The sequence below is a fragment of the Oncorhynchus tshawytscha genome, unplaced genomic scaffold (genome assembly GCF_018296145.1).
Source record: "Oncorhynchus tshawytscha isolate Ot180627B unplaced genomic scaffold, Otsh_v2.0 Un_contig_1008_pilon_pilon, whole genome shotgun sequence".
NCBI classification, from domain to species: Eukaryota; Metazoa; Chordata; class Actinopteri; order Salmoniformes; family Salmonidae; genus Oncorhynchus; species Oncorhynchus tshawytscha.
The window spans coordinates 40,001-66,515 of NW_024608539.1; the positions used below are offsets into that span (position 1 = coordinate 40,001).

A 26,515-nucleotide genomic window follows, 5' to 3' on the forward strand; every position below is an offset into this window, starting at 1 on the left:
AGGGAAGAGGTCTGTCTGTGGAACCATATCAAAACACTGTTCCTGGGCTGAAGAGGTCTATAAAACACTGTTCCTGTTTAGTCACTCCTATTCTAGGGAGGTCTGGTCTGGTCTACAATATAAAACACTGTTCCTGTTTAGTCACTCCTATTCTAGGGAGGTCTGGTCTGGTCTACAATATAAAACACTGTTCCTGTTTAGTCACTCCTATTCTAGGGAGGTCTGGTCTACAATATAAAACACTGTTCCTGTTTAGTCACTCCTATTCTAGGGAGGTCTGGTCTGGTCTACAATATAAAACACTGTTCCTGTTTAGTCACTCCTATTCTAGGGAGGTCTGGACTACTATATATAACACTGTTCCTGTTTAGTCACTCCTATTCTAGGGAGGTCTGACACAGATGTAATATAAAACACTGTTCCTGTTTAGTCACTCCTATTCTAGGGAGGTCCAACCACTATATAAAACACTGTTCCTGTTTAGTCACTCCTATTCTAGGGAGGTCTGGTCTACAATATAAAACACTGTTCCTGTTTAGTCACACCTATTCTAGGGAGGTCTGGTCACAATCTAAACCACTGTTCCTGTTTAGTCACTCCTATTCTAGGGAGGTCAGATCACAATATAAACACTGTTCCTGTTTAGTCACTCCTATTCTAGGGAGGTCTGGTCTACAATTTATGAACTGAGGGAAGGAAGAAGAGACAAGGAAGAGAAGAGAGAGAGAAGAGGGGAATGAGGAAATAAGGAGAGGGGACAACACACTGTTCCTGTTTAGTCAGGGGGATGAGGAAAGGGAGGTCTGGTCTGGTCTACAATCTAAAACACTGAGAAGGGGGAGTCAGGAAATTCTAGGGAGGTCTGGTCTGAGACTACTATATAAAACACTGGGGGTTTAGTCACTCCTATTCTAGGGAGGTCTGGTCTGGTCTACAATATAAAACACTGTTCCTGTTTAGTCACTCCTATTCTAGGAGGTCTGGGGATGAGGAAAACACTGTTCCTGTTTAGAGACTCCTATTCTAGGAGGTCTGGTCTACAATATAAAACACTGGGAGAGAGTCACCCTATTGAGGAGAGGAGAAGGTCTGGTCTACAAGGATAAAACACTGAAGGGGGATTAGTCACTCCTATTCTAGGGAGAGTCTGGACTAGGGAGAGAGAGAAGGGGGATGAGGGAGGAGAAGGGAGAGGACACTGTTCCTGTTTAGTCACTCCTATTCTAGGGAGGTCTGGGGGATGATAAAAACTGTTCCTGGTTAGAGAGGAGGAGGGAGGTCTGGAGAGAAGGGGGATATAAAACACTGGGGAGGGGGAGAGACTCCTATTCTAGGGAGGTCTGGTCTACAATATAAAACACTGTTCCTGTTTAGTCACTCCTATTCTAGGGAGGTCTGGTCTACAATATAAAACACTGTTCCTGTTTAGTCACTCCTATTCTAGGAGGTCTGGGAGACAATATATGAACTGAGGGAAGGAAGAAGAGACGAGAAGAGAAGAGCGAGAGAAGGGGGATGAGGAAAGGAGAGGAGAGGGAGGGAGAGGGGAGAGAGGAGAGGAGAGAGATGAGAAAGGAGGGGATGAGAAAGGAGAGGGGAGGGAAGGGGAGAGAGGAGAGGGAGAGAGAGAGGGGGAGGGAGAGAGAAAGGAGAGGAGAGGAGAGGGGGGGGAGAGAGGAGGAGAGGGAGAGAGAGAAGGGGGATGAGGAAAGAAGAGGAGAGGGGAGGGAGAGAGGAGGAGAGGGAGAGAGAGAAGGGGATGAGGAAAGGAGAGGAGAGGGGAGAGAGGAGGAGAGGGAGAGAGAGAAGGGGGATGAGGAGGAAAGGGGGAGAGGAGAGGGGAGAGAGGAGGAGAGGGAGAGAGAGAAGGGGATGAGGAAAGGAGAGGGGAGAGAGGAGGGAGAGAGAGAAGGGGGATGAGGAAAGGAGAGAGAGGGGAGAGGAGAGAGGAGGAGAGGGAGAGAGAGAAGGGGGATGAGGAAAGGAGAGAGAGAGGGGGGAAGGGGAGAGAGGAGAGGGAGAGAGAAGGGGGATGAGGAAAGGAGAGGAGAGGGGAGAGGGAGAGAGGGGAGGAAGGGGGATGAGGAAAGTTTGATTGAGTTACTCAGGAGAGAGGAGGAGAGGGAGAGAGGAGGGTGAGAGAAGGGGGATGAGGAAAGTTTGATTGAGTTACTCAGAGAGAGGAGAGAGAGAGAGGGAGAGAGAGGAGGGTGAGTCTCTTTCTGATAATAAGACAAAATGCCCTAAGGCTTATCAGGACGTGTGTGTGTGTTTGATGATGTGCCCCAGCAGTAGTAAATGAAGCCATTATCTGTTTTTACAAGGCAGACGTCCATTGGAGTGTAGAGGAGAGGAGGTAGAGGAGAGGAGAGGAGTGTAGAGGAGAGGAGTGTAGAGGAGAGAAGAGGAGTGTAGAGGAGAGGAGTGTAGAGGAGAGGAGTGGAGAGGAGATAGAGGAGAGGAGTGTAGAGGAGAGGAGAGGTAGAGAGTAGGGAGGTAGAGGAGGGAGAGGAGGTAGAGGAGAGGAGTGTAGAGGAGGGAGAGGAGAGGAGGTAGAGGAGAGGAGAGAGAGGAGAGGAGAGGGAGGGGGGAGGAGGGGAGTGGAGAGGAGGAGAGGAGTGTAGAGGAGAGGAGGTAGGAGAGGGGAGAGGAGAGGAGTAGAGGAGAGGAGTGTAGAGGAGAGGAGTGGAGGTAGAGGAGAGGAGGTAGAGGAGGTAGAGGAGAGGAGGTAGAGGAGAGGAGTGTAGAGGAGAGGAGGAGAGGAGAGGAGAGGAGGGAGAGGAGAGGAGGGAGGGGAGGGAGGGGAGGGAGGGAGTGGAGAGAGGGAGGAGAGGAGAGGAGAGGAGAGGAGGAGGGAGAGGAGAGGAGAGGAGAGGAGAGGGCTGTTATCTAGTACCAGAGGGAGAGGAGGTAGAGGAGAGGAGTGTAGAGGAGAGGAGTGTAGAGGAGGTAGAGGAGAGGAGTGGAGGAGAGGAGAGGAGTATAGAGGAGAGGAGTGTAGAGGAGAGGAGTGTAGAGGAGAGGAGAGGAGGTAGAGGAGAGGAGAGGAGAGGAGAGGGTAGAGGAGAGGAGTGTAGAGGAGAGAGGTAGGGGAGGTAGAGGAGAGGAGTGTAGAGGAGAGGAGGTAGAGGAGAGGAGCAGAGGAGAGGAGCAGTAGAGGAGAGGAGGAGGAGGGAGAGGAGAGGAGTGTAGGGGAGAGGGAGGAGGAGAGGAGAGGAGTGGAGGAGAGTAGAGGAGGTAGAGGAGAGGAGTGTAGAGGGAGGAGAGGAGGTAGAGGAGAGGATTTAGGTAGAGGAGAGGAGAGATGTAGAGGGAGAGTACAGAGGCGAGGAGAGGGAGGTAGAGGAGAGGAGGTAGAGGAGAGGAGGGAGGGAGGAGAGGAGGAGAGGAGAGGAGAGGAGGTAGAGGAGAGGAGTGTAGAGGAGAGGAGTGTAGAGGAGAGGAGTGTAGAGGAGAGGAGTATAGAGGGAGAGGAGGAGAGAGAGGATGCAGAGGAGAGGGAGGTGGAGAGGAGTGGAGTGTAGAGGAGAGGAGTGGAGGGAGAGGAGAGGAGTGTAGAGGAGAGGAGTGAGGAGAGGAGGCAGAGGAGAGGAGGTAGAGGAGAGGAGAGGGTGGTAGAGAGATGGAGTGTAGAGGAGAGGAGTAGAGGAGTGGAGAGGGATGTAGAGGAGAGGGGAGGGAGGTAGAGGAGAGAGGTAGAGGAGAGAGATGGAGGAGAGGAGAGGATGTAGAGGAGAGGGGGAGGAGAGGAGTGTAGAGAGAGGAGTGAGAGGAGAGGAGGTAGAGGAGAGGAGGAGAGGAGAGTAGAGAGAGAGGAGAGGAGGTAGAGGAGAGGAGGTAGAGGAGAGGAGAGGGGAGGAGAGGAGGTAGAGGAGAGGAGGAGAGTAGAGGAGGTAGGAGAGGAGAGGGGAGGAGGGGAGTGTAGAGGGCTTTGTAGAGGAGGGAGGAGAGGAGAGGGAGGGAGGGAGGGAGGGAGGGAGGGAGGGAGAGGAGTGTAGAGGAGAGGAGGTAGAGGAGGAGGAGAGGAGAGGAGAGGGAGGAGAGAGGAGAGGGAGAGAGGGGTTATCGAGGAGAGGAGGTAGAGGAGGAGTGTAGAGGAGGAGAGAGGTAGAGGAGGAGTAGAGGAGAGGAGTGTAGAGAGAGGAGAGGAGGTAGAGGAGAGGAGTGTAGAGGAGAGGAGGTAGAGGGAGGAGAGGAGAGGAGTGTAGAGGAGAGGAGGTAGAGGAGGAGTAGAGGAGAGGAGAGGAGGGAGAGGGAGAGAGGAGTGGAGAGGAGGTAGAGGGAGGAGTGTAGAGGAGAGGAGTGTAGAGGAGAGGAGGTAGAGGAGAGGAGAGTAGAGAGGAGAGGAGAGGAGAGGAGAGGAGTGTAGAGGAGAGGAGTGGAGGAGAGGAGTAGAGGAGGTAGAGGAGAGGAGTGTAGAGGAGAGGAGTGTAGGAGGAGAGGAGTAGAGGAGAGGAGTGTAGAGGAGAGGAGTAGAGGAGAGGAGAGGAGCAGAGAGGAGAGGAGTGGGAGAGGAGGAGTGTAGAGGAGAGAAGAGGAGTGTAGAGGAGAGAGAGGAGGAGAGGAGGACAGAGAGGAGAGGGAGAGGAGGTAGAGGAGAGGAGGTAGAGGAGAGGAGGTAGAGGAGAGGAGGTGGAGGAGAGGAGTGTAGGGAGGAGAGGAGTGTAGAGGAGAGAAGAGGAGAGGAGAGGAGAGGAGGTAGAGGAGAGAGGGGAGGTAGAGGAGGGAGAGGAGAGGAGTGTAGAGGAGAGGAGAGGAGGAGAGGTAGAGTGGAGAGGAGAGGAGGTAGAGAGAGAGGAGGTAGAGGAGTGTAGAGGAGAGAGAGGAGTGTAGAGGTAGAGGAGAGGAGGGAGGAGAGGAGGGAGTGGAGGAGAGGAGGTAGAGAGTGAGAGGAGAGAAGAGGAGTGTAGAGGAGTGTAGAGGAGAGGAGAGGAGTGTAGAGGAGGAGGGGAGAGGAGAGGAGTGTAGAGGAGAGAAGAGGGAGATGTAGAGGAGAGGAGAGAGAGGAGTGTAGAGGAGAGGAGAGGAGAGAGGGAGAGGAGAGGAGTGTAGAGGAGAGGAGGTAGAGGAGAGGAGGAGGAGAGAGAGGAGGTAGAGGAGAGGAGAGGAGGTAGAGGAGAGGAGGAGAGGAGGAGGAGAGGGGGAGAGGAGGTAGAGGAGAGGAGGTAGAGGAGAGGAGTGTAGAGGAGAGGAGAGGAGTGTAGAGGAGAGGAGTGTAGAGGAGAGGAGTGAGGAGAGGAGTGTAGAGGAGGGAGGAGGGAGAGGAGATTTTAGAGAGGGAGGTAGAGGAGTGTAGAGGAGAGGAGGTAGAGGAGAGGAGGCAGAGGAGAGGAGGTAGAGGAGGAGAGGAGTGTAGAGGAGAGGATGTAGGGGGAGTGTAGAGGAGAGGAGAGGAGTGGTAGAGGAGGTAGAGAGAGTGTAGGGAGAGGAGAGGGGAGGTAGAGGGAGGAGTGGAGGAGAGGAGGGAGAGGAGAGGAGGTAGAGGAGGTAGAGGAGAGGAGGTAGGGGAGAGGAGAGGAGAGGAGAGTGAGAGGAGAGGAGGTAGAGGAGAGGAGAGGAGTGTAGAGGAGAGGGTGTGAGGGAGAGAGGGAGTGAGAGAGAGGAGGAGTGTAGAGGAGAGGAGAGGAGAGGAGAGAGGGAGTGTAGAGGAGAGGAGAGGTAGAGGAGAGTGGGAGTGAGAGGAGAGGAGAGGAGAGGAGAGGAGAGGAGAGGAGAGGAGAGGAGAGGAGGAGGAGGAGAGGAGGTAGAGGAGAGGAGGAGGAGGGAGAGAGTTCAGAGGAGAGGAGGAGAGAGAGGAGAGGAGGTAGAGGAGAGGAGTGTAGAGGAGGGGAGGTAGAGGAGAGGAGGTAGAGGAGAGGAGAGGAGAGAGGAGAGGAGAGGAGTGTAGAGGAGAGAGGAGTGTAGAGGAGAGGAGAGGGAGGTAGAGGAGAGGAGAGGAGAGAGGAGAGAGGTAGAGGAGAGGAGTGTAGAGGAGGAGAGGAGAGGGCTGTAGATCTAGTACCAGTTAGAGGAGAGGTGTAGAGGAGAGGAGAGGAGAGGAGGTAGAGAGAGTTCAGAGGAGGTAGAGGAGAGGGAGGAGAGAGAGGAGAGGAGTGTAGAGGAGAGGAGGTAGAGGAGAGGAGAGTAGAGGAGAGGAGGTAGAGGAGGAGAGGAGAGGTAGAGGAGAGGAGAGGAGATAGAGGAGAGGAGGTAGAGAGGAGAGGGAGAGGAGAGGGAGAGAGGATCTAGAGGAGAGGAGTGGGGAGTGAGAGGGAGGGAGGATCTAGTAGTGTAGGGGAGAGGAGGTAGGGGAGAGGAGAGGATCTAGAGGAGAGGAGAGGAGGAGTGTAGAGGAGAGGAGGAGGAGAGAGGTAGAGGCGAGAGGAGGTAGAGGAGAGGAGTGTAGAGGCGAGAGGAGAGGGAGAGGGAGAGGAGGGAGAGGAGAGGAGTAGAGAGGAGGTAGATGAGAGGAGAGAGGAGTGTAGAGGAGAGGAGTGTAGAGGGGAGGAGGGAGAGGAGAGGAGGTAGAGGAGAGGACCAGAGGAGAGGAGTGGAGAGGAGAGGAGAGGTTGGAGAGGAGAGGAGTGGAGAGGAGGAGAGGAGAGGAGTGTAGAGGAGAGGGGTAGAGGAGTGAGAGGAGAGGAGAGGAGGAGAGGAGAGGAGATAGAGGAGAGGAGAGAGGTAGAGGAGAGGGAGGTAGGAGGAGAGGAGTGTAGAGGAGAGGAGGAGAGGAGAGGAGTAGAGGAGAGGAGTGGGAGTGTAGGAGGTAGAGGAGCTGTAGAGGAGAGGAGAGGAGAGGAGAGGAGGTAGAGGAGAGGAGAGAGAGAGGTAGAGGAGAGGAGAGGAGTGTAGAGGGAGAGAAGAGGAGGTAGAGGAGAGAAGAGAGTAGAGGAGAGAGAGGAGTGTAGGGAGAGGAGTGTAGAGGAGAGAGAGGGAGGTAGAGGAGAGGAGATGTAGAGGGAGAGGAGGTAGAGGAGAGGAGGTAGAGGAGAGGAGTGTAGAGGAGGTAGAGGGCTAGAGGAGAGAAGTTATAGAGGAGACCAGTTAGAGGAGAGGAGAGGAGGTAGAGGAGAGGAGTGTAGAGGAGAGGGAGTAGAGAGGAGAGGAGTGTAGAGGAGGAGAGGAGTGTAGAGGAGAGAAGAGGAGTGTAGAGGAGAGAAGACCAGAGAGGGAGGAGAGGAGAGGAGGGAGTAGAGGAGAGGGCTGTTAGAGGAGTAGAGGGAGAGGAGGTGTAGAGGAGAGGAGTGTTATGTAGAGGAGAGAAGAGGAGTAGAGGAGTGGTAGAGGAGAGGAGAGCTGTAGAGGACCAGTAGAGGAGAGGAGAGGAGGGAGAGGAGAGAAGGGAGGTAGAGGAGACCAGAGGGAGAGGAGGTAGAGGAGAGAGAGGAGGTAGAGGAGAGGAGAGGAGTGTAGAGGGAGAGAAGAGGGAGTGTAGAGGAGAGGAGAGGAGGAGAGGAGAGAAGAGGAGGAGAGGAGAGGAGAGGGAGTAGAGGAGTGTAGAGGAGAGAAGAGGAGGTAGAGGAGGTAGAGGAGAGGAGAGGAGAGGAGAGGAGAGGAGTGTAGAGGAGAGAAGAGGAGGTAGAGGAGAGGAGAGGAGTGTAGAGGAGAGGGAGGAGAGGAGAGGAGAGTAGAGGAGAGGAGAGGAGTGTAGAGGAGAGGAGAGAGTAGAGGAGAGGAGAGGAGTAGAGGAGAGAGAGGTAGAGGAGAGGAGTAGAGGAGAGAAGAGGAGGTGTAGAGGAGAGGAGAGGAGGAGAGGAGAGGAGTGTAGAGGAGAGAAGAGGAGTGTAGAGGAGAGGAGAGGAGGAGAGGAGAGGAGGTAGAGGAGAGGAGGAGAGGAGAGGAGAGGAGGTAGAGGAGAGGAGAGGAGTAGAGGAGAGGAGAGGAGTGTAGAGGAGAGAAGAGGGAGGTAGAGGAGTGTAGAGGAGAGGAGTGTAGAGGAGAGGAGAGGAGTGTAGAGGAGAGAAGAGGAGTGTAGAGGAGAGGAGAGGGAGTGTAGAGGAGAGGAGAGGGAGGAGAGGAGAGGAGAGGAGGTAGAGGAGAGGAGAGGAGTGTAGAGGAGAGGAGAGGGAGGTAGAGGAGAGGAGAGGAGTGTAGAGGGAGAGGAGAGGGAGGTAGAGGAGAGGAGAGGAGTAGAGGAGAGGAGTGTAGAGGAGAGGAGAGGAGTGTAGAGGAGAGGAGAGAGGAGAGAAGAGGAGGTAGAGGAGGGAGGAGAGGAGGAGAGGAGAGAAGAGGAGGTAGAGGAGTCAGAGGAGGGAGTGTAGAGGAGAGGGAGAGGAGGAGGAGAGAAGAGGAGTGTAGAGTGTAGAGGAGAGGAGGTAGAGGAGAGGAGAGGAGTAGAGGAGAGGAGAGGAGTGTAGAGGAGAGGAGAGGAGGTAGAGGAGAGGAGGTAGAGGAGAGGAGAGGAGAGAGGGAGGAGTGTAGAGGAGTGGAGAGGAGGTAGAGGAGAGGAGTGTAGAGGAGAGGAGAGGAGGTAGAGGAGAGGAGAGGAGGTAGAGGAGAGGAGTGTAGAGGAGAGTGTAGAGGAGTGTAGAGGAGTAGAGGAGAGAAGAGGAGGTAGAGGAGAGGAGTGAGAGGAGGTAGAGGAGAGGAGAGTAGAGGAGAGGAGAGGAGGTAGAGGAGTGTAGAGGAGAGGAGAGGAGTGTAGAGGAGAGGAGGTAGAGGAGAGGCTTGTAGAGGAGAGGAGTGTAGAGGAGTTAGAGGAGAGGAGTGTAGAGGAGAGGAGGTAGAGGAGAGGAGTGTAGAGGAGTGTAGAGGAGAGGAGGTAGAGGGAGAGGAGTAGAGGGAGGTAGAGGAGGTGAGAGAAGAGAGGAGAGGAGAGAAGAGGAGGAGAGGAGAGGAGGTAGAGGAGAGGAGGTAGAGGAGAGGAGAGGAGAGTAGAGGATTTGTAGAGGAGAGGAGTGTAGAGGAGAGGAGTGTAGAGGAGAGGAGTGTAGAGGAGAGAGAGTAGAGGAGGTAGAGGAGAGGAGGAGAGGAGAGGAGGGAGAGGAGAGGAGGTAGAAGAGAGGTAGAGGAGAGGAGTAGGAGGAGAGGAGGTAGAGGAGGAGAGGAGAGGCTGTAGAGGAGAGAAGAGGAGGTAGAGGAGAGGAGGTAGAGGAGAGGAGTAGAGGAGAGGGAGTAGAGAGGAGTAGAGGAGAGGAGTGTAGAGGGAGGTAGAGGAGTGTAGAGGAGAGGAGGTAGAGGAGAGGAGGGAGGTAGAGGAGAGGAGGTAGAGGAGAGGGAGAGGGAGAGGAGAGAGTGTAGAGGAGTAGAGAGGAGCTGTAGAGGAGATCTAGTAGAGGAGAGGGGAGTGTAGAGGAGAGGAGAGTGGTAGAGGAGAGGAGCTAGAGGAGAGGGAGTAGAGGGAGAGGAGTGTAGAGGAGAGGAGGTAGTGTAGAGGAGAGGAGGTAGAGGAGAGGATTTTAGTAGGAGAGAAGAGGAGGTAGAGGAGAGGAGATTTTTAGGGAGGAGAGGAGTGTAGAGGGATGTAGAGGAGAGGAGCTGTAGAGAGTGTAGAGGAGAGGAGGTAGAGAGAGGAGGTAGTTATCTAGTACCAGGTAGAGGAGAGGAGTGTAGAGTGCAGAGGACTGTAGAGGAGCAGAGGAGAGAGAGAGGTAGAGGAGACATTTAGAGGAAAGGAGGTAGAAGATTTTAGAAGAGGCTTAGGGAACATTTTAGTAAAGGAGTGTAAGGATGTAGAGGAGTAAGGAGAGGGCTGTTATCTAGTACCAGTTCAGTGGGGTGGAGAGGAGAGGGATGTTATCTAGTATCTAGGTAACATTTGAGTAAAGCTTGGTAACATTTGAGTAAAGCTTGGTAACATTTGAGTAAAGCTTGGTAACATTTTAGTAAAGCTTGGTAACATTTTAGTAAAGCTTGGTAACATTTTAGTAAAGACTGGTAACATTTCAGTAAAGCTTGGTAACATCCTGCTTTTAGAACATACGCTGAGAAGGATGTGTGTTTGTCTGTGTGTCTCTGAGTGTGTGTCTCTGAGTGTGTGTCGGTGTCTCAGTGTGTGTGTCGGTGTCTCAGTGTGTGTCTGAGTGTGTGTGTCGGTGTCTCAGTGTGTGTCTCTGAGTGTGTGTGTCGGTGTCTCGTGTGTGTCTCTGGTGTGTGTGTCGGTGTCTCAGTGTGTCTCTCTGAGTGTGTGTGTCGGTGTCTCAGTGTGTGTCTCTGAGTGTGTGTGTCGGTGTCTCAGTGTGTGTCTCTGAGTGTGTGTGTCGGTGTCTCGGTGTGTGTCTCTGAGTGTGTGTGTCGGTGTCTCAGTGTGTGTCTTGGTATCTTTAAAGAGGAAAGGAAAACCCAGTCATTAGTGATCTAAATAAGTAGAGAGGAACACCATCTTCTTTTTAATGAAGAGGGGGAGAAAATAGTGAGGAGAGAGAGAGAGAGAGAGAGAGAGGAGAGAGGAACAGTGGAGTTCACAGTAACTGTTAGAAAATGGTTTGGAACCTGAGGCCAGAAAGATCTGACAATTAGACCAGAACACACACACAGGGACAGGAAGTGTGTGTGTGTGACCAGAACACACACACAGGGACAGGAAGTGTGTGTGTGTGACCAGAACACACACACAGGGACAGGAAGTGTGTGTGTGTGACCAGAACACACACAGGGACAGGAAGTGTGTGTGTGTGACCAGAACACACACAGGGACAGGAAGTGTGTGTGTGTGACCAGAACACACACACAGGGACAGGAAGTGTGTGTGTGTGACCAGAACACACACACAGGGACAGGAAGTGTGTGTGTGTGTGACCAGAACACACACACAGGGACAGGAAGTGTGTGTGTGTGTGACCAGAACACACACACAGGGACAGGAAGTGTGTGTGTGTGTGACCAGAACACACACACAGGGACAGGAAGTGTGTGTGTGTGACCAGAACACACACACAGGGACAGGAAGTGTGTGTGTGTGACCAGAACACACACACAGGGACAGGAAGTGTGTGTGTGTGACCAGAACACACACACAGGGACAGGAAGTGTGTGTGTGTGACCAGAACACACACAGGGACAGGAAGTGTGTGTGTGTGACCAGAACACACACAGGGACAGGAAGTGTGTGTGTGTGACCAGAACACACACACAGGGACAGGAAGTGTGTGTGTGTGACCAGAACACACACACAGGGACAGGAAGTGTGTGTGTGTGACCAGAACACACACACAGGGACAGGAAGTGTGTGTGTGTGACCAGAACACACACACAGGGACAGGAAGTGTGTGTGTGTGACCAGAACACACACACAGGGACAGGAAGTGTGTGTGTGTGACCAGAACACACACAGGGACAGGAAGTGTGTGTGTCACAGAGAGAAAGTGACAGAAAAAAGCTACCCTTCATGTCTACCCCAGACAGGTCCTCCAGACATGTAGGCAGACTCTAAACTAGCACTCTGATCTAAAACGCTCTCTAGTTGATAGTGTCCCATCACTGCTGTGGAATAGGGAATCTAATCTCTGTGTGGCTTTAGGGACCATCAGGACTGGGACAACAGTAGGACTGATTCTATTAAGATCCACACACACACACAGAGAGAGGATGAGTTGGGCTGAAACTAGGGCTGTTATGGTGACCATATTACCGCCACAGCGGAGGTCACTAGTCACGAAGACAGTCAAATTCCACGTGACCGTTTTAGACACGGTAATTAGGCTTCTCTGTAGGCTATATTACATGGATTTACTGTGAAGTGTGACTAAATCACATGGATTTAGAATTATATTACATGGATTTACTCTGAAGGTGTAGACTAAATCACATGGATTTACTGTGAAGGTGTAGGCTATATCACATGGATTTACTGTAAAGGTGTAGGCTACTAAATCACATGGATTACATGTAGATTTCACATGGATTTACTGTGAAGGTGTAGGCTATATCACATGGATTTACTGTGAAGGTGTAGGCTATATCACATGGATTTACTGTGAAGGTGTAGATTATATCACATGGATTTACTGTGAAGGTGTAGATTATATCACATGGATTTACTGTGAAGGTGTAGATTATATCACATGGATTTACTGTGAAGGTGTAGATTATATCACATGGATTTACTGTGAAGGTGTAGATTATATCACATGGATTTACTGTGAAGGTGTAGGCTATATCACATGGATTTACTGTGAAGGTGTAGGCTATGGATGATTGAATATACCAAAACCTCCCAGGCCAGAGAGCAGCCCTGTATGTCGAGTCCTCACACACACGACTGTGTACCTGTAAGTTGTGTCTCTCCAGCCTCAGCTCTAGAACATTGTTCTGTTCTTCCAGACGTTGTCGCTCTCCCTCCAACTCCTCAATCTTCAGCCTGCCGACACAACACAACACAACACAAACACACACACACACACACTCCTTAGATGAATGAGCTCAATAGCGATCATGACTGAGTGTAATGAAGCGGTGCCTCTCCATTAATGAACTGAATGTTTGTTTTGATATCCAGACTGTAGTGAAACAGAGACACTAATCACAACGTGTGTAATTGATGGTAAAGTGTGTGTGTGTGTGTAGTCTACATGGGGTAAGGTAGGTAAAGTGGAAAGCAGGTGTGTGTCAGGCCATTGTGATGTAAACATGTCGTCGTCATGACGACATGAACACCATCTAATAGTAATTTAATAACCCTACAAGATAACTAGATAAAGCACCAAGATCGCTTCATACATTCTAATGTTCTTCATTCATCAGTTGTGTGTTCCATAGTTGTATATTCTACAGTTGTGTGTTCCATAGTTGTATATTCTACAGTTGTGTGTTCCATAGTTGTATATTCTACAGTTGTGTGTTCCATAGTTGTATATTCTACAGTTGTGTGTTCCATAGTTGTATATTCTACAGTTGTGTGTTCCATAGTTGTATATTCTACAGTTGTGTGTTCCATAGTTGTATATTCTACATTGTCCATAGTTGTATATTCTACAGTTGTGTGTTCCATAGTTGTATATTCTACAGTTGTGTGTTCCATAGTTGTATATTCTACAGTTGTGTGTTCCATAGTTGTATATTCTACAGTTGTGTGTTCCATAGTTGTATATTCTACAGTTGTGTGTTCCATAGTTGTATATTCTACAGTTGTGTGTTCCATAGTTGTATATTCTACAGTTGTGTGTTCCATAGTTGTATATTCTACAGTTGTGTGTTCCATAGTTGTATATTCTACAGTTGTGTGTTCCATAGTTGTATATTCTACAGTTGTGTGTTCCATAGTTGTATATTCTACAGTTGTGTGTTCCATAGTTGTATATTCTACAGTTGTGTGTTCCATAGTTGTATATTCTACAGTTGTGTGTTCCATAGTTGTATATTCTACAGTTGTAGTCCATAGTTGTATATTCTACAGTTGTGTGTTCCATAGTTGTATATTCTACAGTTGTGTGTTCCATAGTTGTATATTCTACAGTTGTGTGTTCCATAGTTGTATATTCTACAGTTGTGTGTTCCATAGTTGTATATTCTACAGTTGTGTGTTCCATAGTTGTATATTCTACAGTTGTGTGTTCCATAGTTGTATATTCTACAGTTGTGTGTTCCATAGTTGTATATTCTACAGTTGTGTGTTCCATAGTTGTATATTCTACAGTTGTGTGTTCCATAGTTGTATATTCTACAGTTGTGTGTTCCATAGTTGTATATTCTACAGTTGTGTGTTCCATAGTTGTATATTCTACAGTTGTGTGTTCCATAGTTGTATATTCTACAGTTGTGTGTTCCATAGTTGTATATTCTACAGTTGTGTGTTCCATAGTTGTATATTCTACAGTTGTGTGTTCCATAGTTGTATATTCTACAGTTGTGTGTTCCATAGTTCTATATTCTACAGTTGTGTGTTCCATAGTTGTATATTCTACAGTTCTGTGTTCCATAGTTCTATATTCTACAGTTGTGTGTTCCATAGTTCTATATTCTACAGTTCTCCATAGTTCTATGTTCTAATGTTGTGTGTTCCATAGTTCTGTATTCCATAGTTCTATGTTCTAACGTTGTTTGTTCTATTCATGGGTTACATGTTCTGACAATATTTTGAACGTTTGTGTTCCATAGGCCGACTGCTTTATTCTCAATTCAAAGTGTTAACGCTGATGAAGATTTCTCCAAAAGTCAATTATAGTGGTTTAGCAGTACAACCCCATTCTGAAGGAGACAGTTCATTGTAGGAAAACCTCTGGTTCGTTATGATGTCACAGATTGACATTAGATGCAGCATGACGTTCAGTATTCCTAGCTAACCTCTGTTCTAACGTTGTGATGTTCAGATTGACATTAGATGCAGCATAACGTCAGCGTCTGACAACCTCTTGTTTTGTAACAGATTGACATTAGATGGACTGCGTCTCGACTGCTTTATTCTCGTTATGATGTCAGATTAACATTAGATGCAGCATAACGTCAGCGTCTCTCTAGCTAACCTCTGGTCGTCAATTATGATGTCACAGATTGACATTAGAACAGACACGTCAGCGTAGGAAAACCTCTGGTCGTCGTTATGATGTCACAGATTGACATTAGATACAGCATGACGTCAGCGTCTCTAGCTAACCTCTGGTCGTCGTTATGATGTCACAGATTGACATTAGATGCAGCATGACGTCAGCGTCGCTGGCTAACCTCTGGTCGTCGTTATGATGTCACAGATTGACATTAGATGCAGCATGACGTCAGCGTCGCTAATGACAACATTGCCATCGGTCTAAAGTCAATTTGACAAAATGAAAATGCTGGCAGAGTTGTTTCCTCCTAAACATGAACCTACTTCAGCAGTGGAATGGTATTTCCTGCCTCTTCAGTCGACTGTCAGTCTGTCCAGAGTGACTTTAGGTCAGCACTGTGACGTCACCTTGACTTCCTCCATAGGCTTCCTGTCTCCTTCACTCTTCATCACATGACCAACGACTTGATTCTCCCTCCATACCTGTCTGACCTCCATCTCTTCCTCTATCGCTCCCAGTGGACCTCACATCCCTCTCCTCCTCTTCTTCACCCCCCACTTCTCTAACCACTCTTCTCCCAGCCTCTCCTCCTCCCTCTTCTCTCCTCCTCCTTCACCCCCTCTTCTCCCAGCCTCTCCTCTTCTTCACCCCCTCTTCTCCCAGCCTCTCCTCTTCTTCACCCCCCACTTCTCTAACTACCCTCTTCTCACCCCCCCTCTTCTTCACCCCCCACTTCTTCTCTAACTACCCTCTTCTCCCAGCCTCCTCCTCTTCTTCACCCCCACTTCTCTAACTACCCTCTCCTCTTCTTCACCCCCTCTTCTCCCAGCCTCTCCTCTTCTTCACCCCCCACTTCTCTAACTACCCTCTTCTCCCAGCCTCTGCTCCTCTTCTTCACCCCCTCTTCTCTAACTACCCTCTTCTCCTCTTCTTCACCCCCACTTCTCTAACTACCCTCTCCTCCTCCCTCTTTTCTAACTACCCTCTTCTCTCAGCCTCTCCTCCTCTTCTTCACCCCCCCACTTCTCTAACTACCCTCTTCTCCTCTTCACCCCCACTTCTCTAACTACCCTCTTCTCCCAGCCTCTCCTCCTCCTCAGCCCCCGCGCAGCAACCCACCTAGCCCCCCGCGCTCCCTAGCTAGCTCCCCCGCGCTCCCTAGCAACCCACCTAGCCCCCGCGCTCCCTAGCAACCCACCTAGCCCCCAACGCTCCCAAGACGCTCCCTAGCCAGCCCCTGGCCCCCAACGCTCCCTAGCCAGCCGCTGGCCCCCAACGCTCCCAACCCACCTGGCCCCCAACGCTCCCTAGCCAGACGCCTGGCCCCAACACTCCCTAGCCAGACGCCTAGCCCCCACGCTCCCTAGCCATCTGGCCCCAGGGCTCACTCCATTCTCGCTCACCCTCCAGTCATCTGAACTCTCTCCTCCTCTCTGTATATGGTTCAGTATGGTAGTACTGAACCATATAGTATGGTACTTCACCTCTCTACTGGTGTTAAGTGTGTGAGTTACCGGAGTGTGTTGACTTCCTCGTTCGTTGCTAAGGGGTTGCCCTCGGCGACGGAGTCTTGCTGCTTCTTCATAACCTCCAGCTCCAACTCCATCTAGAACACAGAGACACACATTTAGTAACCCAGACTAACATAAAAACAGACCCAATCACTCCGATGCCTTCCCCCTCCCCCCCCCCCCCTCCCTCCGGCCCCCATCTCCCCCATCCCTCCGGCCCCCATCTCCCCATCCCTCCGGCCCCCATCTCCCCATCTTCCCACTCCCTCCGGCCCCCATCTCCTCCATCCCTCCGGCCCCCATCCTCCGGCCCCCCATCCCCCATCCTCCCCCTCCCTCCGGCCCCCTCCCCCATCCTCCCTCCGGCCCCCATCCTCCCCGGCCCCCTCTCCCCATCCCCCCTCTCCCCCATCCTCCCTCCGGCCCCCTCTCCCCATCCTCCCCCATCCCTCCGCCCCCTCTCCCCCATCCTCCCCTCTCCCCCATCCTCCCTCCGGCCCCCTCCCACCTCCCCCATCCTCCCTAAACAGACAGCACCCCCCTCTCCCCATCCTCCCTCCGGCCCCCTCTCCCCATCCCCTCCCACCTCCCTCTCTAAATTCTCTATACCACTATTCCCTAAACAGACAGCACAGCGGTGCATCCCCCTCCATCTGTCTCTCCTCTGATGGAGAATAATCAATGAAGGAGATGTCTGGGTAACAAGGGAAGAGAGGAGGAGAGGGACGCGGCTCGTGATTCAACACCACTCAGACACACACAATGATACATTCATTCATTCCTATCCCTCTTCTGTCTCTCCTCAGACAGAGAGGTAATCACAAGGTGGAGAGACGAGAGGGTGTGTGTGTGTGGCGAGACGAGATGATTTCACACGTGTCACTTCCCATCACCACGGCAATTGTGACGTTGCCCTGGAAACAGGAACAGCCAAGTGTGTGTTATAAACGACCGCCGTCTAGGAAAAACACGCTTTATTTCACAGGGTGTGTGTGTGTGTGTGTGTGTGTACACTCACAGTCTGTACTTGTAGTTTGAGGGCCCCAGACTCCTCTTGGGCTTTAGTCAACAGAACCTGCAGAAGAGGGAGAAAAACACCACTTAGACAAGAGGTGTGTGTGTGTGTGTGTGTGTGTGTGTGTGTGTGTGTGTGTGTGTGTGTGTGGTGTGTGGGTGTGGGTGTGGCAGGCAGAGAGGAAATACAATAGGTAGAGAGCCAAATATTCTATAACAGCCTCCACTCTTCCTGGAGGGCTTTCCACTAGATGTTGGAACATTGCTGCGGGGACTTGCTTCCATTCAGCCACAAGAGCATTAGTGAGATCAGGCACTGATGTTGGGAGACCAGGCCTGGCTCGCAGTCAGGGATCTGTGCAGGACAGTGAAGTTCTTCCGCATCGATTTCGACAAACCATTTCTGTATGGACCTTGCTTTGTGCACGGGGGCATTGTCATGCTGAAACAGGAAAGGGCCTTCCCCAAACTGCCACAAAGTTGGAAGGAACAGAATCGTCTAGAATGTCATTGTATGTTGTAGCGCTAATATTTCCCTACACTTGAAATAAGGGGCTCGAACCGTGAAAAACAGCCACAGACCATTATTCATCCTCCACCAAACTTTACAGTTGGCACTTTGCATTGGGGCAGGTAGCGTTCTCCTGGCATCCACCAAACCCAGATTCACCCGTCGGAATGCCAGATGGTGAAGCGTGATTCATCCCTCCAGAGAAGGCGTTTCCAGAGTCCAGTGGCGGCGAGCTTTACACCAGTCCAGCCGCGAGTGTCATTGAGCATGGTGATGTTAGGCTTGTGTGCGGCTGCTCGGCCATGGAAACCCATTGAAGCTCAGATCACGTGGTTACCACCCTGCATGAACACGGCTCTGGGATACGAATAACTAACATCAGCTAGGAAAACAGCCAGCTAATGTTAGCTAGCTAGCTAACAGTACACTGTAGCTTGAAATTAAACCACTGTCTGTCAAAATTAGAAACGTGTAATATCTGTCATTGTGATGATGTTGCTTCCGGAGGGCAGTTTGGAACTCGGTAGTGAGTGTTGCTTGTGAGTGTTGTTGTGAGTGTTGCCAACACACTGTCAATGACACAGACTCTACTCCAGCCACTTTAATCATGGGAATTGATGGGAAATGATGTAAATATATCACTAGCCACTTTAAACAATACTACCTTATATAATGTTACTTACCCTACATTATTCATCTCATATGCATACGTTGATACTGTACTCTATATCATCGACTGCATCCTTATGTAATACATGTATCACTAGCCACTTTAACTATGCCACTTGGTTTACATACTTATCTCATATGTATATACTGTACTCGATATCATCTACTGTATCTTGCCTATGCTGCTCTGTACCATCACTCATTCATATATCCTTATGTACATATTCTTTATCCCCTTACACTGTGTATGACAGTAGTTTTTTTTTGGAATTGTTAGTTAGATTACTTGTTCGTTATTACTGCATTGTCGGAACTAGAAGCACAAGCATTTCGCTACACTCGCATTAACATCTGCTAACCATGTGTATGTGACAAATAAAATTTGATTTGATTTGATTTGCTTTGCTTCCAGAGGACAGTTTGGAACTCGGCAGTGAGTGTTGCTTCCAGAGGACAGTTTGGAACTCGGTAGTGAGTGTTGTTCCAGAGGACAGTTTGGAACTCGGTAGTGAGTGTTGCTTCCAGAGGACAGTTTGGAACTCGGTAGTGAGTGTTGTAACAGAGGACAGTTTGGAACTCGGTAGTGAGTGTTGTAACAGAGGGCAGTTTGGAACTCGGTAGTGAGTGTTGCAACAGAGGGCAGTTTGGAACTCGGTAGTGAGTGTTGCTTCCAGAGGGCAGTTTGGAACTCGGTAGTGAGTGTTGCTTCCAGAGGCAGTTTGGAACTCGGTAGTGAGTGTTGCTTCCAGAGGACAGTTTGGAACTCGGTAGTGAGTGTTGTAACAGAGGGCAGTTTGGAACTCGGTAGTGAGTGTTGCTTCCAGAGGGCAGTTTGGAACTCGGTAGTGAGTGTTGCTTCCAGAGGGCAGTTTGGAACTCGGTAGTGAGTGTTGTAACAGAGGGCAGTTTGGAACTCGGTAGTGAGTGTTGCTTCCAGAGGCAGTTTGGAACTCGGTAGTGAGTGTTGCTTCCAGAGGCAGTTTGGAACTCGGTAGTGAGTGTTGCTTCCAGAGGGCAGTTTGGAACTCGGTAGTGAGTGTTGCAACAGAGGGCAGTTTGGAACTCGGTAGTGAGTGTTGTAACAGAGGCAGTTTGGAACTCGGTAGTGAGTGTTGCTTCCAGAGGGCAGTTTGGAACTCGGTAGTGAGTGTTGCAACAGAGGAGGGCAGTTTGGAACTCGGTAGTGAGTGTTGCTTCCAGAGGCAGTTTGGAACTCGGTAGTGAGTGTTGCTTCCAGAGGGCAGTTTGGAACTCGGTAGTGAGTGTTGCTTCCAGAGGACAGTTTGGAACTCGGTAGTGAGTGTTGCTTCCAGAGGGCAGTTTTGGAACTCGGTGGTGAGTGTTGTAACAGAGGCAGTTTGGAACTCGGTAGTGAGTGTTGCTTCCAGAGGGCAGTTTGGAACTCGGTGGTGAGTGTTGCAACAGAGGCAGTTTGGAACTCGGTAGTGAGTGTTGTAACAGAGGGCAGTTTGGAACTCGGTAGTGAGTGTTGTAACAGAGGGCAGTTTGGAACTCGGTAGTGAGTGTTGTAACAGAGGGCAGTTTGGAACTCGGTAGTGAGTGTTGTAACAGAGGGCAGTTTGGAACTCGGTAGTGAGTGTTGCAACAGAGGGCAGTTTGGAACTCGGTAGTGAGTGTTGTAACAGAGCAGTTTGGCAGTTTGGAAGTTTCGGTGGTGAGTGTTGTAACAGAGGCAGTTTGGAACTCGGTAGTGAGTGTTGCTAACAGAGGGCAGTTTGGAACTCGGTAGTGAGTGTTGTAACAGAGGGCAGTTTGGAACTCGGTAGTGAGTGTTGTAACAGAGGGCAGTTTGGAACTCGGTAGTGAGTGTTGTAACAGAGGCAGTTTGGAACTCGGTAGTGAGTGTTGTAACAGAGGCAGTTTGGAACTCGGTAGTGAGTGTTGCAACAGAGGCAGTTTGGAACTCGGTAGTGAGTGTTGCAGTTTAACAGAGCAGTTTGGAACTCGGTGGTGAGTGTTGCAACAGAGGGCAGTTTGGAACTCGGTAGTGAGTGTTGTAACAGAGGACAGTTTGGAACTCGGTAGTGAGTGTTGCAACAGAGGCAGTTTGGAACTCGGTAGTGAGTGTTGTAACAGAGGGCAGTTTGGAACTCGGTAGTGAGTGTTGTAACAGAGGGCAGTTTGGAACTCGGAAGTGAGTGTTGTAACAGAGGACAGTTTGGAACTCGGTAGTGAGTGTTGTAACAGAGGACAGTTTGGAACTCGGTAGTGAGTGTTGTAACAGAGGACAGTTTGGAACTCGGTGGTGAGTGTTGTAACAGAGGACAGTTTGGAACTCGGTAGTGAGTGTTGTAACAGAGGACAGTTTGGAACTCGGTAGTGAGTGTTGCTTCCAGAGGACAGTTTGGAACTCGGTAGTGAGTGTTGTAACAGAGGCAGTTTGGAACTCGGTAGTGAGTGTTGTAACAGAGGGCAGTTTGGAACTCGGTAGTGAGTGTTGTAACAGAGGCAGTTTGGAACTCGGTAGTGAGTGTTGCTTCCAGAGGACAGTTTGGAACTCGGTAACAGAGGACAGTTTGGAACTCGGTAGTGAGTGTTGCTTTCAGAGGACAGTTTGGAACTCGGTAGTGAGTGTTGTAACAGAGGGCAGTTTGGAACTCGGTAGTGAGTGTTGCTTCCAGAGGACAGTTTGGAACTCGGTAGTGAGTGTTGTAACAGAGGACAGACCATTTTTACAAGCATTGCACTTCAGCACTCTGCGGTCCCGTTCTGCTGAGGTCGTGTCGCCTACCACTTCACGGCTGAGCCATTATTGCTTCTAGATGTTTCCACTTCACAATAACAGCACTTAAAGTTGACCGGGGAAGCTCTAGCAGGGCAGAAATTTCACAAACTGACTTGTTGGAAAAGTGCCATCCTATGACGGTGTCACGTTGAAAGTCACCAAGCTCTTCAATAAGGCCATTCTACTGCAAATGTTTGTCTATGGAGATTGCATGGATGTATGCTCAATTTTATACCCCTGTCAGCAACGGGTGTGGCTGAAATAGCCAAATCCACTAATTTCAACATAAGATACATACATGCACAGTTGAAGTGGGAAGTTTACATACACTTAGGTTGGAGTCAATAAAACTCGTTTTTCAACTCTATGAATTTCTTGTTTTAACAAGTTAGAGTTTGGGCAAGTTGGTTAGGACATCTACTTTGTGCATGACAAGTAATTTTTCCAACAATTGTTTACAGACAGATTATTTCACTGTATCACAATTCCAGTGGGTCAGAAGTTTACATACACTAAGTTGACTGTGCTTTTAAACCGCTTGGAAAATTCCAGAAAATGATGTCATGGCTTTAGAAGCTTCTGATAGGCTAATTGACATCAATTGAGTCCATTGGAGGTGTACCTGTGGATGTATTTCAAGGCCTACCTTCAAACTCAGTGCCTCTTTGCTTGACATCATGGGAAAGTCAAAAGAAAATCAGCCAAGACCTCCACAATTTCCAAACGCCTGAAGGTACCACGTTCATCTGTACAAACAATAGTACGAAAGTATAAACACCATGGGACCATGCAGCCGTCACACCGCTCAGGAAGGAGACGCATTCTGTCTCCTAGAAATGAACGCACTCTGGTGCGAAAGTGCAAATATATCCACAGTAAAACGAGGCCTATATCGACATAACCTGAAAGGCCGCTCAGCAAGGAAGAAGCCACTGCTCCAAAACCGCCATAAAAAAGCCAGACTACGGTTTGCAACTGCACATGGGAACCAAGATCGTACTTTTTGGGGAAATGTCCTCCGGTCTAATGAAACAAATATAGAACGTTTTTTTCCAATAATGACCATCGATGTGTTTGGATGAATGGGGAGGCTTGCAAGCCGAAGAACACCATCCCAACCGTGAAGCACGGGGGTGGCAGCATCATGTTGTGGGGCTGCTTTGCTGCAGGAGGGACTGGGGCACTTCACAAAATAGATGGCATCATGAGGCAGGAAAACTACATGGATAGATTGAAGCAACATCTCAAGACATCAGTCGGGAAGTTAAAGCTTGGTAGCAAATGGGTCTTCCAAATGGACAATGACCATATTTCTAAAGTTGTGGCAAAATGGCATAAGGACAACAAAGTCAAGGTATTGGAGTGGCCATCACAAAGCTCTGACCTCAACCCTACAGAATATTTGTGGGCAGAACTGAAAAAGCATGTGTGAGCAAGGAGGCCTACAAACCTTACTCAAGTACACCAGCTCTGTCAGGAAGAATGGGCCAAAATTCACCCAATTTATTGTGGGAAGCTTGGGGTCATATTGCACTTCCTAAGGCGTCCACTAGATGTCAACAGTCTTTAGAACCTTGTTTGAGGCTTCAACTGTGAAGTGGGGGCGAATGAGAGGGGAATGAGTCAGAGGTCTGCCAGAGAGGCATGAGCTGATCACGCGCGGTCACGTGATAGTTAGCTTGCGTTCCATTGCAATTCTACAGACAAAGGAATATTCCGGTTGGAACATTATTGAAGATTTATGTTAAAAACATTCTAAAGATTGATTCTATACATCATTTGACATGTTTCTACGGACTGTAATGGAACTTTGACTTTTCGTCAGCACCTAGTGATGGCGCCTCATGAATTTTGATTACTGGGTTAAACACGTGTGAACAAAAAGGAGGTATTTGGACATAAATTATGGACTTTATCGAACAAATCAAACATTAATTGTGGAGCTTGGATTCCTGGGAGTGCATTCTGATGAAGATCAAAGGTAAGTGAATATTTCTAATGCCATTTCTGACTTCTGTTGACTCCACAACATGGCAGATATCTGTTTGGGTTGTTTTGGTCTCTGAGCGCTGTACTCAGATTATTGCATGGTGTGCTTTTTCCGTAAAGTTTTTTTGAAATCGGACACAGTTGATAACAGTTGTATCTTTTATCAATGTTTATTATGAGTATTTCTGTAAATTGATGTGGCTCAATGTTACTACTAAACGTAACGCGCCAATGTAAACTCAGATTTTTGGATATAAAACATACATGTATTGTGTAACATGAAGTCCTATGAGTGTCATCTGATGAAGATCATCAAAGATTAGTGATGAATTTTTTATCTCTATTTCTGCTTTTTGTGACTCCTCGCTTTGGCTGGAAAAATGGCTGTGTTTTTCTGTGACTTGGCTCTGACCTAACATAATCGTTTGGTGTGCTATCATCGTAAAGCCTTTTTGAAATCGGACACTGTGGTGGGATTAACAACAAGTTTATCTTTAAAATGGTGGATATACTTGTATATGTTTGAGGAATTTTAATTATGGGATTTCTGTTGTTTTGAATTTGGCGCCCTGCAAAGTTTCACTGGCTGTTGACGAGGTGGGACGCTAGTGAAACTGGGTTCCATCCTAGACAGGCCCCCCCTTTTCTCAATTTCCGCCTGAAGACATACCCTAATCTAACTGCCTGAAGACGTACCCTAATCTAACTGCCTGTAGACGTACCCTAATCTAACTGCCTGTAGACGTACCCTAATCTAACTGCCTGTAGACGTACCCTAATCTAAATGCCTGTAGACGTACCCTAATCTAAATGCCTGTAGACGTACCCTAATCTAACTGCCTGTAGCTCAGTCCCAGAAGCAAGGATATGCATATTCTTGGTAGCTGTTGACGAGGTGGGACGCCCCACGTACCCTAGAGAGGTTAACTAGCTAACGTTAACTGGTTGGCTCGTTAGCTAACGTTAAGTGACGTGTGTGATCTTACACTTTGTTTGCCTAGCTAGGTTCATGGTTTACCTAACTTGCTAGCTATATGTCTTAAACTAAAAGTGTACTGTTAGTAGAGCAAAACGAGATGGGTGGGGCTAAAGCTTAAGAAGGTGTGAACTCTGAGAGCAAAACGAGATGGGTGGGGCTAAAGCTTAAGAAGGTGTGAACTCTGCTGAATGGGTGTAGACAAAGAAGAGCTCTTCACCAGATACCAAAACATTCAAAGACCATTTTCTCAAAAAGGGAGTTTACAAAGTTGATCAACTTCAAAGCAGAATGACTTTCCCATTGTTCAACTGTAGTGTCTGAGATACCATCGTGTAGCTCTGTGTGTCTACTTTTATCCAACGTCAAAATAAAAAAACACCATTTCAAATTCTGCTCCATAAGAGACATCTAGGTTGAGACAGACAGACATCTAGGTTGAGACAGACAGACATCTAGGTTGAGACAGACAGACATCTAGGTTGAGACAGAGACACAGACATCTAGGTTGAGACAGACAGACAGAGACATCTAGGTTGAGACAGACAGACACATCTAGGTTGAGACAGACAGACAGACAGACAGACAGACAGACAGACAGACAGACAGACAGACAGACAGACAGACATCTAGGTTGAGACAGACAGACATACAGACAGACATCTAGACAGACAGACATCTAGGTTGAGACAGACAGACAGACAGACAGACATCTAGGTTGAGACAGACAGACAGACAGACATCTAGGTTGAGACAGACAGACAGACAGACATCTAGGTTGAGACAGACAGACAGACAGACAGACAGACAGACAGACAGACAGACAGACATCTAGGTTCAGACAGACATCTAGGTTCAGACAGACATCTAGATTCAGACAGACAGACAGACAGAGACAGACATCTAGGACAGACAGACAGACAGACAGACATCTAGGTTGAGACAGACAGACAGACAGACAGACAGACAGAGACAGACAGACAGACATCTAGGTTGAGACAGACAGACAGACAGACATCTAGGTTGAGACAGACAGACAGACAGACATCTAGGTTGAGACAGACAGACAGACAGACATCTAGGTTGAGACAGACAGACAGACATCAGAGAGACAGACAGACAGAGACAGACAGACAGACAGACAGACAGACAGACAGACAGACCTCCAGACAGACAGACAGACAGACAGACATCTAGGTTCAGACAGACATCTAGGTTCAGACAGACATCTAGATTCAGACAGACAGACAGAGACAGACAGACATCTAGGTTCAGACAGACAGACAGACATCTAGGTTCAGACAGACAGACAGACATCTAGGTTCAGACAGACAGACATCTAGGTTGAGACAGAGACACAGACAGAGACATAGACAGACATCTAGGTTGAGACAGAGACACAGACATCTAGGTTGAGACAGACAGAGACACAGACAGCCCGAGTACCTCCATCTCAGACAGACAGAGACACAGCCATCAGGTTGAGACAGACAGAGACACAGACAGACAGAGACACAGACAGACAGAGACACAGACAGACAGAGACACAGACAGACAGAGACAGACAGACAGAGACACAGACAGACAGAGACACAGACAGACAGAGACACAGACAGACCGTCTCCATACCTCCATCTCTGTATTGTGGTTCTGAGTCTTGGTCAGTACATCTTCTGCCTCTCTGAGCCTGCGGCTGAGTTGAGGAGTGTAGTCACTAGAAGACAGCTCACTGTCATAGGACTCCAGGATAGCACGCATCCCATCTCGCTCCTGGAACACACGGAAAGAGAGACAGTGAGGCAACTAAAAACACATTGATTATTGAGGCACGTAGGCTTTTGTCATAAACCATTTTTTTTTTAAATGTATTTAACGAGGCAAGTCAGTTAAGAACTAATTCTTATTTACAATGACGGCCTCCCGCCGGCAAAACCCTGATGACGCTGGGACAAATGTGTGCCGCCCTGTGGGACTATGAGTGCATTTCACAACACTTTGGGTTGTAATCATATTAGAATGCTTGTAGTGATAGTCACCAATCAACTGCATTACCCTGAAAAATAAATCAGAATGGAGATGCTAATCTGGCTAATGGTGCTAACCATAGTACTATATCTGAATGTAGATGCTAATCTGGCTAATGGTGCTAACCATAGTACTATATCTGAATGTAGATGCTAACCTGGCTAATGGTGCTAACCATAGTACTATATCTGAATGTAGAGGCTAACCTGGCTAATGATAGTACTGTATCTGAATGTATCAAGCATTTTGTTACACACACAATAACATCTACTAAGCACGTGTATGTGTATTTTTTTTATTTATTTGAATGTAGATGCTAATCTGGCTAACGGCGCTAATCATAGTCCTGTATCTGAATGTAGATGCTAATCTGGCTAATGGTGCTAACCATAGTACTATATCTGAATGTAGATGGCTAACGGCACTAATCATAGTCCTATATCTGAATGTAGATGCTAATCTGGCTAATGGTGCTAACCATAGTACTATATCTGAATGTAGATGGCTAACGGCACTAATCATAGTCCTATATCTGAATGTAGATGCTAATCTGGCTAATGGTGCTAACCATAGTACTATATCTGAATGTAGATGGCTAACGGTGCTAATCATAGTCCTGTATCTACTAGTCCGACTGCTACATGCAAAAAATGGTGTTTAACAATAATAGCTGAG

The 26,515-nt window shown here is 48.8% G+C and overlaps 1 protein-coding gene across 1 annotated transcript in view; it reads right to left on the bottom strand.

Annotated features, from left to right (window-relative positions):
• The window catches only part of LOC121843607 (mitotic spindle assembly checkpoint protein MAD1-like), a 43,495-nt gene extending 17,889 nt beyond the window's left edge, over positions 1–25,606 (bottom strand). The window contains exons 1-4 of the mRNA XM_042313334.1: positions 25,445–25,606; positions 16,929–16,985; positions 15,914–16,005; positions 12,187–12,277 (exon numbers count right to left, since the gene is read on the bottom strand). Coding sequence (XP_042169268.1) covers positions 12,187–12,277; positions 15,914–16,005; positions 16,929–16,985; positions 25,445–25,573 — 369 coding nt within the window. The 5' untranslated portion in view covers positions 25,574–25,606. The remainder of the gene's footprint in view (positions 1–12,186; positions 12,278–15,913; positions 16,006–16,928; positions 16,986–25,444) is intronic.
• Between the last annotated feature and the right edge of the window lie 909 nt (positions 25,607–26,515).